This window comes from Aotus nancymaae, unplaced genomic scaffold, assembly GCF_030222135.1.
Source record: "Aotus nancymaae isolate 86718 unplaced genomic scaffold, 86718_ANA_hifiasm-v0.15.2.pri h1tg000028l, whole genome shotgun sequence".
Taxonomy (NCBI): Eukaryota; Metazoa; Chordata; class Mammalia; order Primates; family Aotidae; genus Aotus; species Aotus nancymaae.
This window is the reverse complement of record NW_026988441.1, coordinates 701,750-721,658: the sequence shown is the minus strand read 5'-3', so window position 1 is coordinate 721,658 and position 19,909 is coordinate 701,750. Positions and strand designations below refer to the sequence as shown.

The window sequence follows — 19,909 nt, the reverse complement described above, 5'->3', positions numbered from 1 at the left end:
GCTGGAGTGCAGTGGTGTGATCTTGGCTCATTGCAACCTCCATGGTTCAAGCGATTCTCCTGCCTCAGCTTCCTGAGTAGCTGGGACTACAGGCGCCGCCACGCCCAGCTTTTTTGTTTGCTTGTTTGTAATTTAGTAGAGACAGGGTTTCCCTAAGTTGGTCAGGCTCGTCACAAACTCCTGACCTCAGGTGATCCACCCTCCGTGGCCTCCGAAAGTGCTGGGGTTACAGGTGTGAGCCACCGCGCCCGGCCGCTTTTACATTTCTTAACTTAGATACATTTTACATACCACAAGATGTACCATCTAAAGCCCATTTCAGTTTTTCAGCATATTCACAGGTTGTGCAACTGTCACCACCATCTGATTCCAGAACACTTTCGTCATCAAAAAACAAAAGCCATTCTCTTTAGCCATCATCTCTACCCCACCCTTCCCCAGCCCCCCGAAACCACGAATCTCCTTCCTGCTTCTATCAATTTTCCTGTTCTAGAAAACTTCTATAAATGGAATCGTATAATATGTGACCTTTTCTATCTGGTTCCTTTGGCTCGGTATGTTTTCAAGGTTCGTGTATGTCACACACATGTCAGTATGTCATTCCTTTCTGTGGCTGAACAGCATTCCACGGTATGGGTGAACCAACGTATGTTTATCCATTCATCAGTTAATGAACATTTGAGTTGCTTCTGCCTTATGGCTATTATGAAAAGTGCTGTGGGCCAGGTGTGGTGGCTCATGCCTGTAATCCCAGCACTTTTCGAGGCTGAGGCAGGCAGATCACTTGAGGTCAGGAATTTCAGACCAGCCTGGCTAACATGGTGAAACCCCATCTCTACTGAAACTACAGAAATTAGTCAGGCATGGTGGTGCGCGCTTGTAATCCCAGCTACTTGGGAGGCTGAGGCAGGAGAATCGCTTGAACCCAGGGATGGAGGTTGTAGTGAGCCAAGATCACACCACTGCACTCCAGCCTGGGTGACAGAGCAAGCCTGTCTCAAAAAAAAGCTGGGCGCAGTGGCTTAAGCCTGTAATCCCAGCACTTTGGGAGGCCGAAGCAGGCAGATCACCTGAGGTCAGGAGTTCGAGACCACCCTGACCAATGTGGTGAAACCCCATGTCTGCTAAAAATACAAAAATTAACGGGGCATGGTGGCAGGTGCCTGTAGTCCCAACTACTCCAGGGGCTGATGCAAAAGAATCTCTTGAACTCGGGAAGCAGAGGTTGCAGTAAACCGAGATCACGCCACTGTACTCCAGCCTGAGCAACAGAGCAAGACTCTGTCTCAAAAAAAAAAAAAAAAAAAAAAAAGGCCGGTTGAAGTGTCTCATGCCTGTAATCCCAGCACTTTGGGAGGCCAAGGCAGGCAGATCACGAGGTCAGGAGTTCGAGACCATCCTAGCCAACACAATACAGTGAAACCCTGTCTCTACTAAAAATACAAAATTGGCCAGGCATGGTTGCGGATGTCTGTAATCTCAGCTACTTGGGACACTGAGGCAGGAGAACTGCTTGGACCCAGGAGGCAGAGGCTGCCATGAGCCGAGATCATGCCACTGCACTCCAGCCTGGGCAACAAGAGCAAGACTCCGTCTCAAAAGAAAAAAAACAATCTTTTAAAAATGCTGCAGCCGGAGGCAGTGGTTCACGCCTGTAATCCCAGCACTTTTCAAGGCCGATGTGGGAGGATCACTTAAGCCCAGGAGGTCAAGGCTGCAGTAAGCCGTGATCACACCACTGCACTCCAGCCTGGGCGACAGAGCGAGACCCTGTCTCTAAAACTAAAACACGAAAATGCTACTATGAACACTGATGTACAAGCTTTTGTGTGGACACGGGTTCTTGGTTTTCTTGGGCATATATCTAGGAAGGGAACTGCTGGGTTCTGCAGTAACCTTGTTTCACTTGAGGAGCACCAGGCTGCGTGCAAAGCTGTGGCATGTTCCATTCCCACCGGTGGTGTGTGAAGGTTCAGTCTGACATCTTTGACGATTATTGGTGACATTCTTTTTTTTTCTTTTTTTTTGAGATGGAGTCTCACTCTGTCGCCAAGGCTGGAGTGCAATGGCACGATCTCAGCTCACCACAACCTCCGCCTCCCAGGTCCAAGTAAGCGATTCTCCTGCCTCAGCCTACCAAGTAGCTCAGACTACAGGCGCATGCCACCAGACTCAGCTAATTTTGTATTTTTAGTAGAGATGGGGTTTCTCCATGTTGGTCAGGCTGGTCTTAAACTCCCAACCTCAGGTGATCTGCCCACCTCAGTCTCCCAAAGTGCTGGGATTACAGGCGTGAGCCACCACACCCGGCCTGGTGACAGTCTTTCAAGCAATGGCCTGTTGGTAATAAGAAATCAATTAACCACAAGAGACTGGCTGCATATCAACAGTAATAACACCAGAGAACCCAGCAGGTGTCTGAGGAGAGTGTTTATTTCAAGCTATCCATGGGACAAACACTCTCAGGCTTCCCGGGTGCCTCAGGGCGGGCCACTGTCCCAGTGGCATCCTCACTTCCAGCGGCCTCCAACGCGGCCCTTCCCTGCCCCCTTCCGGCTGTAGAAGAAGAAGGTGGTATCAGGAAGGAGTGGCCACCCCAGTCTCTGAGATGCGCCCCAGGCCCTCAATTCAGGAAGCCCATCCCCCCAAATATTAGCCCCCACCCACGCAGAGGAAGCAGTGAGTGAAACAACTGTCATCTCTTTCGGATTCTGTGACTGGGGGCAGTGGCTGGAGGCCAAAGGCCTCACTGGCATGTGAGAGCTGGTATTTGGGGGTGAGCACAGGATGTTGAGGGGAGCTGATGAATGTATATGAGGGGAGGAAGGGTTAGGCGATCAGGGCAGGGGTAGGTAACATGCAGGAAGGGCCAGGGTGAAAGAGACAGGAAACCGGAGAGGAGGAGAAGGGAGAGGGAGAGGAGGAAGGAAGGAAGAGACCACTGGAGAAACAGAGATTCAGAGAGGACTCTCTTAACCTCAGCACCATGGACATTTGGGCCAGGTCGTTCACTGCTGTGTGGGGCCCTGTGTCGGGCATTGTAGGACGCTCAGCAGCATCCTGAGCAGAATCCCCTGCATTCCAGGTGCCTGTGGCCCCTCTCCAGCTGCAGAACCAAATGTCTCCCGACGCTGCCCAGGGTCCTCCGAGAACGAGACTGCCCCTCCCCTCCCCTCCCCTCCCCTCCCTTCCCCTCCCCTCCCCTCCCCTGCCACGGATTTAGAGGAACACAGAAAAAGGGGCTGGGCGTGGTGGCTCAGGATTACACCTGGAATCCCAGCACTCTGGGAGACCAAGGTGGGCAGATCACCTGTGGTCAGGAGTTCGAGACCAGTTTGACCAACATGGGGAAACCCTGTCTCTACTAAACAAATACAAAACTTAGCCGGGCATGGTGGCAAACACCTGTAACCCCAGCTACTCAGAAGGCTGAGGCAAGAGAATCGCTTGAACCCAGGAGGTGGAGGTTGCAGTGAGCCGAGATCGCGCCACTGCACTCCAGTCTGGGTGACAGAGCGAGACTCCATCGCAAAAAAAGAAAAGAAAAAGGGACTGAGACCCAGGATTCCGAGAGCAGAGAGAGGAGGACGAAGAGAAAGGATCAGAAGCCCAGAGGAGCAGGAGATGGAGTCCACAGAAGGAGGGAAAGAGAGGCCTGAGAGGCGGCAGGAGGGTCGGGGGTGGGAGGGGGTGGGACGATAGCAAAGGCTTCAGACAGGGTCACACTCACAACTTCTGGGCGTGGCTGATGCGGTTGTACAGCACGTTGATCTGCGGAGGCGGAAGGCAGATGCTGGGACGGCCAGTGGGGACGTGGGAATGGGCCACCCACCCTACCTGGAACATGCTGGTCCCTCCCAGCCCTCCCTCCCTCCCTCCCTGCCTCCCTCCTTCCCTGCCCAGCCCTCCCTCCCTCCCTCCCTCCCTCCCTCCCAGCCCAGCCCTCCCTCCCTCCCTCCCTCCCTCCCTCCCTCCCTCCCTCCCTAGCCCTCCCTGCCTCCTTTCCTCCCTCCCTCCCTGCCTCCCTCCCTGCCTCCCTGCCTCCCTCCCTCCCTCCCTCCCTGCAGAGCTGGGTCCCACCTCATATTTCTGCTGCTTCAGCTTCGCCATCAGGTCGAACTTCTCAGACTCCAGCTGGTGGATCCAGTTCGACAGCTCCTGGGCTTTCTCCCTGGCGGGGGTGGGGGGGGGGGGACTGTGATGCAGGGGGCCAGGCAGGCCAGGCCCGAGGCCCAGGGACAGAGGGGAACTTGGGCCCAGAGAGGTTGTGGGAACCACACAAAGCCACACAGCGAGTCTGTGAGTTCAGCGTTGATGGCACCATTTTGTTAACATTTGAAGCCAAGAGTTTTAAAATCGACTTTCTCCATATCCGAGCTAGAGCTCTCACCTTTCCCAAGGAGAGAGAAGGGCTCTTAGAAGACTAAGAGCCCAGGCTCGGTGGCTCACGCCTGTAACCCCAGCACTTTGAGAGGCAGAGGCGGGCAGACTGCTGGAGCCCAGGAGTTCAAGACCAGCCTGGGCAACATAGAGAGACACCATCTCTTCTAAAAATAAAAAAAAAATTAGCCAGGCACGGTGGCATTCGTCTGTGGTCCCGGCTACTTGGGAGGCTGCGGCAGAAGGAAGCTGGGAGGTCAAAGCTGCAGTGAGCTGTGATTGCACGACTGCATTTCTGCCTGGCATCAGCTCAAGATGAAACAGAGGACAGGAAAGGAGAAAGGAGAGGGGAGAGGAAAGGAGAGGGGAGGGGAGGGGAGAGGAGAGGGGAGGGGAGGGGAGAGGAGAGGGGAGGGGAGAGGAAGAGAAGCGAAGAGCCAGCCCAGGCTCTGCAGTTAGAAACCCCTGGTTCAAATTCCAGTGGTGCCATTCTCCGGTTTATGAATATGTCAAGTGACTTGACCTTGGAATCCTGTTTCCTTCTCTAGAAAATACGGAAATAAAACTGTGGGGGAGGTGGCTGGTTGCCTACCTGCCATCCCTTCTCCCTTTCTTCTAGAAACAGAATCTCGCGCAGTAGGCTGAGCTGAAAAACTACGTTTCCCAATCTGCCTTGCAGGTAGGGTGGCTGACGTGAGGAAAGTAGGTCACTGGGTGGGGCTTCCAAAAAACACTGTGGCTCTTCTCTTGCACCTTATTTCTGCTGCCTGGATCATAAATGTGATGGCTGGAGCTCTGGCAACTATACTGGGCTATAAGTGATTTTGAGGGTGGAAAGATTGGACTAAAAGTAGTGGAGCAGAAAAATAGAACTCTGGGTCTCTGATTCTGCAGAATTGCCACATCACTGTGGACTAAAACCTGCCTTCAGATTTCCTTCTTTTTTTTTTTTTTTTTTTTTTTTTGAGACGGAGTTTCACTCTTGTTACCCAGGCTGGAGTGCAATGGCACGATCTCGGCTCACCGCAACCTCCGCCTCCTGGGTTCAGGCAATTCTCCTGCCTCAGCCTCCTGAGTAGCTGGGATTACAGGCGTGAGCCACCGCGCCTGGCCTGTTTGCTTCTTTCTTTTGTTTTAGATAGGGTCTCGATTTGTCACCAGGCGGGAACGCAGTGACACGGTCACAGCTCACTGCAGCTTCAACCTCTCAGGCTCTAGTGGTTAGTGATCCTCCCACCTTAGCCTTTTTTTTTTTTTTGAAATGGAGTTTCGCTCTTGTTGCCCAGGCTGGAGTGCAGTGGTGCAATCTCAGCTCACTGCAACCTCCACCTTCCAGGTTCAAGCAATTCTCCTGTCTCAGCCTCCAAGTAGCTGGGATTACCGGTGCGCGCCACCACGCCTGGCTAATTTTTGTATTCTTAGTAGAGACAGGGTTTCATCTTATTGGCCAGGCTGCTCTTGAACTCCCGACCTCAGGTGATCCACCTGCCTCAGCCTCCCAAAGTGCTGCATCGTAGGCGTGAGCCACTGTGCCTGGCCCTTGGTGTATTTTATTTAAAAATGTTTATAGCCCCTCATACACCTCTAGTTTTTTTTATCTAACAAAGAAAACTTAGGTAACTTGAGATCCTCAAAAAATATTATTGGACCCAAATTATGAGTATGTGGCCACCTGTAATCCCAGCACTTTGGGAGTCCACAGCGGGCGGATCACCTGAGGTCAGCAGTTCGAGACCAGCCTGGCCAACATGATAAACCCCATCTCTACTAAAAATACAAAAAAAAATAATAATTAGGCAGATGTGATTATTTAACCTCTCTGTGCCAGGTGTGAGGCAATTCTCTGCCTCAGCCTCCCGAGTAGCTGGGACTACAAGCACCTGCCACCATGGCTGGCTAATTTTTTTTTTTTTTTTTTTAGACGCAGTCTTACTCTATTGCCCAGGCTGGAGTGCAATGGTGTGATCTCATCTCATTGCAGCCTCTGCCTCCCAGGTTCTAGTGATTCTCCTACCTCAGCCTCCCGAGGAGCTGGGATTACAGGCACATGCCACCACACCTATTTATTTATTTATTTATTTATTTATTTTTAGTAGAGATGGGGCCTCACCATGTTGGCCAGGCTGGTCTCAAAGTCCTGATCTCAAGTGATCTGCCCGTCTCGGCCTCCCAAAGTGCTGGGATTACAGGCGTGAGCCACCACGCCAGGCAGTCAACATTTTACATGCATCATGTGCCCAGAAAGGAGGGCCCACAGCCCCGGCAAAGGGCTTCCAGGAGCCGGCCGTGCACATCTTTTCCCACCTCCACACTCAGTGTCCTCACATGGAGAGTTTGAAACAAGAAAGGCGGAAGTATTTACACCATGGGAATGGGCAAGGGCTGCATCTAGACTTTTGCCCTCCGGAGAGCAGCTGTTAAACATTTATCTTCAAGCCACTTTACAGCACAGTAGCAAAGAGTATGGGCTATGGCACCAGATTTCCTGGGTTCAAATCCCAGCTCTTCCACTTGCTAGCCGAGCAACCCTGGAAGAGTTACTTAACCCCTCTGTGCCTCAGTTTCCTCACGATTAACACAAGGATAATAGCAGTATCTACATCACAGAGTTGGAAACCTCCCATAGGAAGCTGATGCTGTAATTATTATTTGTTTAAGGATGGGGTCTCACTACATCGCCCAGGCTGGTCTCCGAATCCTGGCCTCAAGCAATCCTCCCATCTTGGCCTCCCAAAGTGATGGAATTACAGGCATGAGCCACCATGCCCAGCCTGTGATTATTATCACTATCTCACTGCCCTTTCACAGCTCTGTGATTGTATCATTCTGCCGAGGAGGAACGGGAGGCCCAGAGAAGTCAGATAGCTTGCCTAAGATCACAAAGTAGCTGGCAGAGCTGGCACTGAGTCCTGGGCAGGTGCTTTCAGGGCAAGCTGCAAACCCGGTCACTGCGCCACCCTGCAGGGGTTGAAGGCTCTGAGATTTTGAGCCACAGCCCAGGCCGGAGAACAGAGAGATGCAGGCAGGCTCCTGAACGCCAGCCCCCGATCAGCCTGCCGTCCTGTGGCTTATCTCGAGAGGCAGGCTATCTTGGCCATAGATGCAAGGGACTTAGCTGGAAAATTCTCACCACATTCCTGGCTTCAAAAGGCAGAGCCCATCCTGAGCTCCCAGGCGCATCACGAAGTTAACAAAATCTCCTGAACTGTGGGGAGGGGAGTCAACTTGTTTGGCTTCTCCGGTAACACCTGCCAGATGCTACAGGTCACAGCAGCCACAAAAAGTAGGTTCTCTACCAGTGACATGTTTCACGGAGAAGGCAGAAGAGGCCCAGAGAGGGGAAGCCACTTGCCCAAAGTCACACAGCACTGGAGCATCTGCCCACCCAGATCTGGGTTCGAACTCCTTTATTCCCCATCTCATGCCGAGGCCCCTGCAGCCCCGAGCCCCACCCAGCGCCTACCGGAGCTGCTCCTCCCCCATGTAGTCGATGTCCAGCGGCTTCTTACGCTCAGAGAGAATCCGCAGCTTCGTCTCCCGCCCCGTCTGCCGCTTACCGCGCTTCTGTTCTGCCTGAGGGTTGGGGAGAGGGCACAATAAACTGGGGGTCACATCCCACAGACCCCCCATGTCACCTCCATGTCAGGACCCACAGGTCTGCACCCCAGGCCCTCCTCCCTTGGACCCGGGAATCCAGGCCCGAGCCCCTCCTACTCCCTCAGACTCAGGAGTCCAGACCCCAGCGCCTCCTCCTTCAGACCCAGGAGTCCAGGCCCCAGCCCCTCCTCCCTCAGACCCAGGAGTCCAGGCCCCAGCCCCTCCTCCCTCAGACCCAGGAGTCCAGGCCCCAGCCCCTCCTCCCTCAGACCCAGGAGTCCAGGCCCCCAGCCCCTCTTCCTTCAGACCCAGGAGTCCAGGCCCCCAGTCCCTCTTTCTTCAGACCCAGGAGTCCAGGCCCCAGCCCCTCCTCCCTCCGACCCAGGAGTCCAGACCCCAGCCCCTCCTCCCTCAGACCCAGGAGTCCAGGCTCCAGCCCCTCCTCCCTCAGACCCAGGAGTCCAGGCCCCAGCCCCTCCTCCCCCGGACCCAGGAGTCCAGGCCCCAGCCCCTCCTCCCTCAGACCCAGGAGTCCAGACCCCAGCCCCTCCTCCTCCCTCAGACTCAGGAATCCAGGCCCCCAGCCCCTCTTCCTTCAGACCCAGGAGTCTAGGCCCCAGCCCCTCCTCCCCTGGACCCAGGAGTCCAGGCCCCAGCCCCTCCTCCCTCAGACCCAGGAGTCCAGGCCCCAGCCCCTCCTCCCTGGGACCCAGGAGTCCAGGCCCCCAGCCCCTCCTCCCTCAGACCCAGGAGTCCAGGCCCCAGCCTCTCCTCCTCCGGACCCAGGAGTCCAGGCCCCCAGCCCCTCCTCCCTCAGACCCAGGAGTCCAGGCCCCAGCCCCTCCTCCTCCGGACCCAGGAGTCCAGGCCCCAGCCCCTCCTCCCTCAGAGCTTAGACGTCAGGCTTCTGCAGGCTGAGCTCACCTTGACCAGGTAGCCGCCAAAATGGGCCCCCATGTTGGACAGCACCTTCTTTTTCTTGGCATCATCCTCTGCCCGCTTCTTGGCCTCTTCCTCTTCCTTCCTCATCTTCTCCTCCTGTGAAAAGAAAGGGGTTCACCTCATGGGCTCCCCTCTAGGACTGAGGGAGGGGGCCCCTGGGGTGGGAAGGAGCGGGGCTCAGTTCTGTGCTGAGTGGAGCTGGGGTACAGAGATCAGCAAGTCCAGTTCCTCAGAGGCCAGGGGAACATCAGAACCAGCAGAAACACGGGTTTCCCGTCCTGGCCCTGCCAGTCTCCCTGTGTGACCACCTGCAAGTCCCTTCCCCTCTCTGGGTCTTTTGTTTTTTCTTTTTTGAGAGGGACTCTCACTGTGTCACCCAGGCTGGAGGGCAGTTGTGTGATCTCGGCTCATTGCAACCTCCACCTCCCGAGTTCAAGCCATTCTCCTGCCTCAGCCTCCTGAGTAGCTGGGATTACAGGTGCCTGCCACCACGTCCGGCTAATTTTTGTATTTTTAGTAGAGACAACATTTCACCAAGTTGGTGAGGCTGGTCTTGAACTCCTGACCTCAAGTGATCTGCCCACCTCAGCCTCCCAAAGTGCTGGGATTGCAGGCATGAGACACTGCAACCAGCCCCCTCTCTGGGTCTTAATATCCTCCCAGAAAAAATTTAAATGAAGGAGAAGGAGAAATGCCTGCTTTTTCTGCATGCCTCCAGCCTGAAACAGCCAATAGTGAACGCTGCTGTGTGACCTCAGTCCAGACGCTCAACCTGTCTGGGTAACAGTCCCCCTTAGTCTCAGGAGATGAGAATGTCTGTTTTAAGAGGTTCCAGGAAGGTAACTGGTGATGAGGTCAGGGACTGGGGAGATTAAAGAGGCTGCAGGCCTTGAGCCTGAGGAAGGGGTTCTAACATACGTAGCTAAGGCATCACAACATTGAAGAAATTTTTCATTTGCATGCTCCAGAAATAGTGGCTTGTCCAGGCTGAGCCCCCTCTCCTTATGGCAAGGTGGACATGATGGCTTTTTTTCTTTCTTTTTTTGAGACGGAGTTTTCTAGGGGGGAAACCCCACAAGTGCCGTGGCAAGGGTCTGAAGCCTCAGCCTGTCCTCATATAAATATTGATTAAGAAGTAGAAATGTAGGCACATAGTTATTCCTTTACATAATCATATATAATCTTATAGTTACTTATCATCACAAAGATATATACTCAACATAACTTTTAATTTTACTAATGACGATCAGGCTATGAAGCATGGAACCGAGGTGACATTGTGAACAAAATGATCCTAAGGCAAGATGCTCTAAGCCCTCTGTCACGCCCGCATAAGGGCTGCTGGAGGGCGCCTCGGCTGCGCGGCAGTGCCAGCGCTGGGAAAGCGCCCGCTGTCTAGCCAGCTAGGGAAGGAGACGTCCAAAATGGCCGAGACGCCTCCTTCCTGGGGAAGTCAGGAGAAAACTCCGCTTCTCCAGGCTCTTGCGCAAGGCCTGACGGCTGTCGGAAGCTTAACTATCTCTATGTGATGCTGGCTTCAGCGGTCACGTTCCACGTCCACTTTCACGCTCCGCTTCTGCACCTGGTTTCTCTTTTTCTCAGAAGATAAGAATAATAGTAACATAATCTTAGTGTCCTCAATATTTCTGACAAATATGTGAAGAGCGCTGACGCATTAGGTTTTCTACTCGCCTCGGCTACTGGAAAGTCCTGGGCCCCCTGTCTTGAAGACCCGTGATTTACCTGACCCTATCACCGACCACCACTACCTCCCCCGACCTTCCCTGCCGCCTGCTTTGTACTCAGTAAAAGTTGGAGTGTCCAGGCACTCGGGCCGCTGCAGGTCTCCGCGCTTTGCTTGGCAGCGCACCCCGAGCCCAAAGTCTATCTCTGACACACAGCTTCTCGTCTCCGCAGCAGCACGGAGGGGCTCACAGAACCCTACAGGGCTGGACCCTATAGAGTTTCACTCTTGTTGCCCAGGTGAAGGGCAATGGTATGATCTCAGCTCCCTGCAACCTCCACCTCCAGGATCAAGCAATTCTCCTGCATCTGCCACCCGAGTAGCTGGGATTACAGGCATGTGCCACCATGCTCAGCTAATTTTTTTTTTTCTTTGAGAAGGAGCCTTGCTCTGTTGCCCAGCCTGGAGTGCAATGGCACTATCTCAGTTCACTGCAACCTCCACCTCCTGGGTTCAAGCAATTCTCCTGCCTCAGCCTCCCAAGTAGCTGGGATTACAGGTACGCATCACCATGCTTGGCTAATTTTTTGTATTTTTAGTAGAGACGGGGTTTCACCATGTCGGCCAGGCTGGTCTCGAACTCCTGACCTTGTGTGATCCACCTGCCTCGGCCTCCAAAAGTGCTGGGATTACAGGCGTGAGCCACTGCGCCCGACCAACATGATGGCTTTTTGCACACCCAGCACTCCATACCTGAATTCCTTTCCCTTTTTTTTTTTTTGACATAGAGTCTCCCCTGTCGCTCAGACTGCAGTGCAGCAGGCATGAGCCACTTCGCCCAGCCTTAGTTTCCTATCACCGTTATAATTTGCAAACTTAGTGGCATAAAACAATGCAAGTTTGTTACCTTACAGTCCTGCAGATCAGAAGTCTGAAATTGGTCCCACGGGGCTGAAATCAAGTTGTGAACAGAACCAGTGTTCTCTGGAGGCTCTAGGGGAGAATTCCTTCCCTCCCCTTTTCCAGCTCCTCAGGCTGCTGCCTGGATGTCTTGGCTTATGGACCTTCCTCCATCTTTAGAGGCAGCCTCGCAGCATCTTCAACTCTCTCACTCTGACTCTCTGGCCTTCCCCTTATAAGGACCCTTGTGATGACACTGCCGCTCCCCACAGACAATCCAGGACAATCTTTCCGTCTCAAGATCCCTAACCACATCTACAAAATCTCCTTCACAACTGGGTGACAGGCAGGCAGCATGTGCCTGTAATCCCAGCACTTTGGGAGGCCACGGAGGTGGATCACCTGAGGTCAGGAGTTCGAGACCAGCATGGCCAACGTGGTGAAAACCGTCTCTTCTAAAAATACAAAAATTAGCCGCACCTGGTGGCGGTGCCTGTAGTCCCAGCTACTCAGGAGGCCGAGGCAGGGGAATCACTTGAACCAGGAGATGGAGGTTGCAGGGAGCCAAGATGGCACCATCGCACTCCAGTCTTGGTGACAGAGCGATACTATCTTAAAAAAAAAAAAAAAAAAGAAAATCCGGCTGGGCACAGTGGCTCACGCCTGTAATCCCAGCACTTTGGGAGGCCGAGGTGGGTGGATCACGAGGTCAAGAGATCGAGACCATCCTGGTCAACATGGTGAAATCCCGTCTCTACTAAAAATACAAAAAATTAGCTGGACATGGTGGTGCGTGCCTGTAATCCCAGCTACTCAGGAGGCTGAGGCAGGAGAATTGCCTGAACCCAGGAGGCGGAGGTTGCGGTGAGCCGAGATAGCGCCATTGCACTCCAGCCTGGGTAACAAGAGCGAAACTCGGTCTCAAAAACAAAAAAGAAAAGAAAAAAAAAAAAGAAAATCCAGGAGAATCCAGGCCAGGCGCGGTGGCTCACGCCTGTAATCCCAGCACTTTGGGAGGCCAAGGCAGGCGGACTCCTTGAGTTTAAGAGCTGAAGACCAGCCTGGACAACATGGTGAAATGCTGTCTCTACAAAAAATTTAAAAAATAAAACTAGCCGGGCAGAGTGGCACGTGCCTGTAGTCCTAGCGACTCTGGAGGCTGAGGTGGGAGGATCGTTTGAGCCCAGGAGGTCCCAGTTGTCGTGAGCTAGGACCATGCCAGTGCACTTCAGCCTGGGTGACAGAACGAGACCCTGTCTCCAAATAAATAAATAATATAAATAAATAAATGATAATAAGACAATGGGGCATCCAGCTGAAGTAGTAACATTTGGGCTCCCAGGCCAGGGGAGGCCAGCTTAGCCTGAGGCCAGGGGAGGCACCCACCGCCAGCTTAGCCTGACGCTCGCGTTCCTTCTCAGTTCTGAAGCGCTGCTGCTCTGCCCTCTCCGACCGGCGCCGCTCCTGGGAAATGGAGAAGAATAAGGGGGTGCAGGCACGTCTCCCCAAGTCATCCCTCCCAGAGTAGGCTAAGAGTGGAGATAAACAGGCTGGAGTGTGGCCACCAGCTTGGGTAGATTCCCAAAAGCCTCAGGCTCCGTTCTGCACTAGAAGGAAAATGACTCTCTGCCTCTCCCTAGATGCAAGGGATCCGCAGGGAGTGACGAAGGGCGGCGGGAACCCGGACTCTCCACTCACAATGCGCTCTTTCAGGGCGATCAGCTCCTCTTCCTCCTTCTTCCGCTGCTCGAAATGCACGTCGATGAGTGTCTGCAGCTCCAGCAGGTCTTTCTCCATGCGCTTGCGGTGGATGTCCTGCAGGACACACGGGGAGCCCGTCCTGGGAGACCTGGCGAGGGCAGCAGCCCCCTAGCGCCTCCCCGACGCTGGATGAACTGGACCGTTTCCCAGGACAGTGTCCAGCAGGTGGCAGCAACGCCTCGTGTTTTGACACTAGTCAGCTCTTCCAAGGACAGGACAGGCTTCCCGAAGAAGGGAGTAGGTACCAGTGCCTTTTTTTTTTTTCAGACGGAGTTTCGCTCCGGTCACCCAGGCCGGAGTGCAGTGGCACAATCTCGGCTCCCTGCAACCTCCACCTCCCAGGTTCAAGTGATTCTCCTGCCTCAGCCTCTCGAGTAGCTGGGATTACAGGCACGTGCCACCATGCCCGGCTAATTTTTGTATTTTTAGTAGAGATGGGCTTTTACCATACGGACCAGGCTGGTCTCAAACTCCTGACCTCAAGTGATCCACCCACCTCAGCCTACCGACGTGCTGGGATTACAGGCATGAGGCACCGCACCCGCGTGGCACCTTTTCATGATTGGCACAAAGGCCCCTTCAGGACTAGCAACTGCACCTGGGGCGGGGGTCTCTGTCACTTACATCGAAGTCCACGCGCTCCCCTTCTGGGATCTTTGGTGGGATCAAAGGAGGCACCACGGGGCGGCTGAGTGGACAGAAACAGAGATCATGAGTAGCCCGACCTCCCAAGCCACCTCCCACCTCCAGGATGCGCTGTCCAGTAAGGCAGCCGCCAGCCCCGCGATGCTCCTGAATGTGGCGGGTGCCAACTGAGACGGGCTGTCGGTGAAACACAAAAGCAGGCAAAATATCTCACCAATCACGTTTTATATTGATTACATGTTGAAATGATAAAAATTTATATAACAGGTTGAAAAAATGTGCTATTAAAGTTATTTTTTTCTGTTTTACACTCTTAAAAAGGTGGCTAGAATTTTTTTTTTTTTTTTTTTTTGAGGCAGAGTCTCACTATTTCGCCAGGTGCCAGGCTGGAGTGCAGTGGTGCAATCTCAGCTCACTGCAACCTCTGCCTCCCAGCTTCAAGCAATCCTCCTGCCTCAGTCTCCTGAATAGCTGGGACTACAGGTGTGCACCACCATGCCCAGCTAATTTTTGCATTTTAGTAGAGACAGAGTTTCACTATGTTGACCAGGATGGCCTCGATCTCTTGACCTTGTGATCCACCCGCCTCAGCCTCCCAAAGTACTGGGATTACAGGCATGAGCCACCGTGCCCAGTTAATTTTTTGTATTTTTAGTAGAGATGGGGTTTCACCATGTTGACCAGGATGGTCTCGATCTCTTGACCTCGTGATCCACCCGCCTCGGCCTCCCAAAGTGCTGGGATTACAGGTGTGAGCCACCGCACCCGGCATTTTTTTTTTTTTTTTTGAGACAGAGTGTCACTCTGTTGCCCAGGCTAGAGTGCAGTGGCATGATCCTGGCTCAAAACCAGGCTGGTCTCGAACTCCTGACTTCAGGTGATCCAGCCGCCTAGGCCTCCCAAAGTGCTGGGATTACAAACTTGAGCCACCATGCCCAGACTTTTTTTTTTTTTTTTTTTTTTTTCTCAGATGGAGTCTTGATCTGTTACCCAGGCTGGAGTGCAGTGGTGTGATCCTGGCTTACTGCAACCTCTGCCTTCTGGGTTCAAGCAATTCTCCTGCCTCAGCCTCCCAAGTAGCTAGGACTACAGGTGCCCACCACCACGCCCAGCTAATTTTTGTATTTTCAGTAGAGACAGGGTTTTACCACGTTGCCCAGGCTGGCCTCAACTCCTGGGCTCAAGTGATCTGCCTGCCTCAGCCTCCCAAAGGGCTGAGATTACAGGTGTGAGCCACTGTGCCAGGCTGCCAGGCCTTTTTTTTTTTTTTTTTTCCTCAGATGGAGTCTTGATCTGTTACCCAGGCACAATCACAGCTCACTGCAACCTCTGCCTCCTGGGATCAAGTGATCTTCCCACCTCAGCCTCCCAAGTTGTTGGGACTACAGGTCATGCCACCATAGCAGGCTACTTTTTAAATTTTTTTGTAGAGATGGTGTTTCACAGTTGTCCAGGCTTGTCTTGAACTCCTGAGCTCCACTGATCCTCCTGCTTTAGCTTCCCAGAGTGCTGGGACTACAAGCGTGGGCCACCGCACCCTGCCTTTAGTAAGCAATTTTAGGTGACATATGTGGCTTGCCATCTATTTGTATTAGGTGGCGCTGCTCTGAGGCTGAGCTCTGATTTCCTGCCATTCCCTTGGAATTCCCTTTTCTGGGTTTCTGAGACAGCAAAGGGCAATTCCAAGATGAAGGGGCCAGGACGCTGGGTTGTTGGGCAAGGGGAGGGAGGAGGTGAGGACATTCCCCAAGGGTCTCTGGGCCGCAGAATCAAATGCACAGTGGGGCTGCCACCTCCGTCTTGGAGAAGTTGATGAGCTCCTTTGGGGCATCATGTGTGGGAATAAAATATCCATTACTATATTACAGGAACAAATACCAGCTTGCCTCCCACCCCTCTGGCTGTTCCATCCCTATCTCCTGGCCCCCACCCCCACCCTCACCCCCATGGGCTGTCAATGAGCTTTCCTTTTCTCTTTCTTTTTTTTTGTTTTTGTTTTTTTGAGACAGGGAGTTTTACTCTTGTTGCCCAAGCTGGAGTGCAATGGCACGATCTAAGCTCACTGCAACCTCCGCCTCCCACGTTCAAGCAATTCTCCTGCCTCAGCCTCCTGAGTATCTGGGATTATAGGCATGCACCACCATGCCCAGCTAATTTTTTGTATTTTTAGTAGTAACAGAGTTTCACCATGTTAGCCAGGCTGGTCTCAAATTCCTGACCTCACGTGATCCACCCGCCTTGGCCTTCCAAAGTGCTGGGATTACAGGCGTGAGCACTGAGCCCGGCCCCATTCTCTTATTTTCATTTATTTTTCAGAGACAGAGTCTTGCTCTGTTGCCCAGGGCTGGAGCAGAGTGGTGCAATCATAGCTCACTGCAGCCTCCAAATCCTGGGCTCAAACAATCCTTCCTCAGCCTCCCAAGTAGCTGGAATCACAGGTGTGTGCCACCGTGGCTGGCTAATTTTTAAAATTTTTTGTAGAGATGTCGGGGGCGTTCTCATTTTGTTGCTCAGGCTAATCTTGAACTCCTATCCTCAAGCGATCCTCCCACCTGCCACTGCGCAGGCAGAGGGCCCAGTGTGTGCAAAGGCTCAGGGGTATGAAAGCACAATGCATGGCTGGGGGACCATGAAATGCCGTCTGTCTGTCCGTGGGGAAGGGAGATGCTGGAGAGGTCTGCTGGGGCCAGATGGGGAAGGCTTTGAATGCCAGGCTAGTTGCTTTGACTTCGTCTTAAGGGTAGTGGGGAGTTGAGGAAAGATTCTGAGCACAGCAGGGGCGGGGTTAGCTCTGGTGTTAGAAAGATCTCTCTGGAGTCATGGAGAATGAGCCACAAGCTGGAGGCAGGGAGGCCAGAGAGGAGACTGATGTGGTGGTAGAGACTCGAGGGCAAGAGGGGCTACTGGATGGAAAGGAGGAAAGAGACTGGCTGGGTATGGTGGCTTGCGCCTATAATCCCAGCACTTTGGGAGGCCGAGGTGGGAGGATTGCTTCAGGTTAGGAGTTCGAGACCAGCCTGGGAAACAGCAAAATCTCATCTCTACAAAAAGAAAAATAAATAGGCAGGTGTGGTGGCACATGCCTGTGGTCCCAGCTACTTGGGAGGCTGAGCTGTGAGGATTGCTTGAGCCCAAGACGTTGAAGAGGAAGAGGAAGAGGAGGAGGAGGAAGAGGAGGAGGAAGAGGAGGAAGAGGAAGAAGAGGAGGAAGAGGAGGAGGAGGAAGAAGATGAGGAGGATAAGGAGGAGGAGGAGGAAGAGGAGGAAGAGGAGGAGGAGGAGGAAGAGGAGGAGGAAGAAGAGGAGGAAGAGGAGGGAGAGGAGGAAGCGGAGGAGGAGAAAGAGGAGGAGGAGGAAGAGGATGAGGAGGAGGATGAGGAAAAGGAGGAGGAAGAGGAGGAGGAAGAGGAGGAGGAGGAAGAGGAGGAGGAAGAGGAGGAGGAGGAGGAAGAGGAGGAGGGAGAAGGGGGAGAGAAAGGAGGAGGAGGGAGTGGGGGGAGAGGGTAAGGGGGAGGAGAATTGTTGACTGCTGTCTCAATCTCCTCCCTGCATCTCTGCCTTTCTCACACCCTGTTCTGGGGGTGAAGGGAATATTTAGAAAGCTGTATGATTGGAGACCCCCGCCCTGTAGGATCTCACCTTGGTTTGGGGCGCTCCTCTTCTGTTGGTAGTGGAGGATACAAAGAGATAATTAGTGAGAGTTTAGAGGGAAGGGGCAAGGCCTGACACACCCTGGGGAGGGACCCCCAAGCCTCGGCCCCCAGGAGCCCAAGGCAGGACTCTGGAGTCCAGTTCTGGAGGGGTATGGGGAGAAGAAAAGAGGGAAGGAAAGCCAGGGTGGCTGAGAAGGAGGAAGAGGGTCACACGCATCAGATATACATTCAGAACTGGTGTGGGGACTCCCCCACCCCTGCTGTCTGCACACCCAGGAGTGCAAACTCCCAGACCCTTCTCTATTTATATGGCCAGAGCCCTGCCCTCCTCCATTAGGACCCAGAGCTGCAGCGGGGCCCAACTTCTGTTTTCATTCAGTAACCCCAGAGGTCTCTCCCAGCTCGAGTCCCTCTCCCCCGCTCCCCCCCCCCGCCTCCCACCCCCGCACCTTGGGGACCCTGATTCCCAGCGCTAGCCTCCTCTGCAATCCTAAATTCCAAGCCCCAACCTTTGAATGTATATGGGAGAGAAAATGACAGACAGGGTTGGAGGCGAAGATGAGGGGGAACGGGGTGGTGTCTCTCCGCAAACATCCAACCCTTCTATAAAGATTCACCCAGACTGGGGAAGAAGGCTTGGGTGTCGGTCCCTTTAAGAAGGAAGGGAAAGGGTTAAAGCCACTGCCGGGCCATTTCCCTTCCCGGCCCCGAGAGGGCGCAGGGGCTCTCAGGGGCTTAAAGGACCGGGCCTGGGGGTGGGGGGCGGGAAGGGCGGTCGGGGGGTTGGGGCCCGAGGATATCGGGGGTTCCCCCGGGCCCCCGACATCGGCCTCGGGAAGCGAAGCAGCCGCGGTTACCTGGCTCTGCCGCTGGCTCCGGCTCCTCGGGGGCTGGGGAGGGGCGGGAAGAGCAGCGAGGGTTTGGGGAGCGAGCGGGGAGCGGCCACGCCCGGGCGCGGGGGAGAGAGGGAGACACCGGAGAGGCGGTTAGAGGCCCGGGAGCCGAGGCCGTCGGGAGCCCCGTCCCGCCCCGCCCCCGCCCCCCCCAGCTCCAGACCTGCGGGGCCCGGGGCCTCACCTTCCTCCTCCTCCTCCGCAGCCTCCTCTGGAGATGAGGGCACAGAAGTGAAGGCGTTAGGAGCGCGGGGAGGGACGCGGGGAGTAGCCAGAGACCGGGGTTCCAGTCCCAGCTGGACCTGGGGTCCCCCTGGCCTCGGCCGCGATGGGCACATTCCGCCTGGCGGTGCGCGGAGTGCCTGGGGAGACGCTCCAGACCCGAGGGGGCGGGCGAGCACCCCCGAGCTGAGTCGCCCCCTTCCTGCCACGCTGCCGCAGCCTCGCCTCCCGTCCCAAGGGCTCCCGTGGGGGTCCCCATCCCAGGGGTCGGCCCACTCCGTACTCACCTTCCGGCTGCTCCCTGCGGACGGGTGTGGGGAGAGAGGAGGGAGGGGAGAGTTAGACCTGGGCTGGGAGAGCCTCCAGCACTGCACGCCCCGACCGCGCCCAGCGCCCCACTCACTCCTCATATTCCTGCTCCTCGGTGTCCGACATCCTGCTGCGACCTAAGAGAGAAGCGCCCAGTGGGGTGGGGGCCCAAGGAGGGGGCCTGGACTCCTGGGTCTGAGGGAGGAGGAGCTGGGGGTCTGGACCCCTGGGTCTAAGGGAGGAGGAGCTGGGGCTTGGACCCCTGGGTCCGAGGGAGGAGGGGCTGGGACCTGGACTCCTGGGTCTGAGGGAGGAGGAGGGGCTGGGGCCTGGACTCCTGGGTCCCAGGGAGGAGGGGCTGGGGACCTGGACTCCTGGGTCTGAGGGAGGAGGAGGGGCTGGGGCCTGGACTCCTGGGTCCCAGGGAGGAGGGGCTGGGGCCTGGACTCCTGGGTCCGAGGGAGGAGGGGCTGGGGCCTGGACTCCTGGGTCCGAGGGAGGAGGGGCTGGGGACCTGGACTCCTGGGTCTGAGGGAGGAGGGGCTGGGGACCTGGACTCCTGGGTCTGAGGGAGGAGGAGGGGCTGGGACCTGGACTCCTGGGTCTGAGGGGGGAGGGGCTGGGGACCTGGACTCCTGGGTCCCAGGGAGGAGGGGCTGGGGACCTGGACTCCTGGGTCTGAGGGAGGAGGGGCTGGGGACCTGGACTCCTGGGTCTGAGGGAGGAGGAGGGGCTGGGGCCTGGACTCCTGGGTCCCAGGGAGGAGGGGCTGGGGCCTGGACTCCTGGGTCCGAGGGAGGAGGGACTGGGGACCTGGACTCCTGGGTCCGAGGGAGGAGGGGCTGGGGACCTGGACTCCTGGGTCTGAGGGAGGAGGAGGGGCTGGGGCCTGGACTCCTGGCTGTCTCAGGAGCACAGCAGGA

At 55.1% G+C, this 19,909-nt stretch overlaps 1 protein-coding gene across 1 annotated transcript; it reads right to left on the bottom strand.

Annotated features, from left to right (window-relative positions):
- Window positions 1-2,415: 2,415 nt before the first annotated feature.
- TNNT1 (troponin T1, slow skeletal type) lies at window positions 2,416-18,657 on the bottom strand. Its single transcript, XM_064380820.1, has 10 exons — window positions 18,640-18,657; window positions 17,549-17,570; window positions 13,889-13,952; window positions 13,202-13,318; window positions 12,890-12,967; window positions 8,902-9,015; window positions 7,844-7,953; window positions 4,081-4,171; window positions 3,731-3,771; window positions 2,416-2,556 (listed from the first exon to the last, which is right to left on the bottom strand). The coding sequence occupies exons 4-10, from the start codon at window positions 13,298-13,300 to the stop codon at window positions 2,511-2,513; spliced, it is 579 nt and encodes a 192-aa protein (XP_064236890.1). The 5' UTR covers window positions 13,301-13,318; window positions 13,889-13,952; window positions 17,549-17,570; window positions 18,640-18,657; the 3' UTR covers window positions 2,416-2,510.
- Between the last annotated feature and the right edge of the window lie 1,252 nt (window positions 18,658-19,909).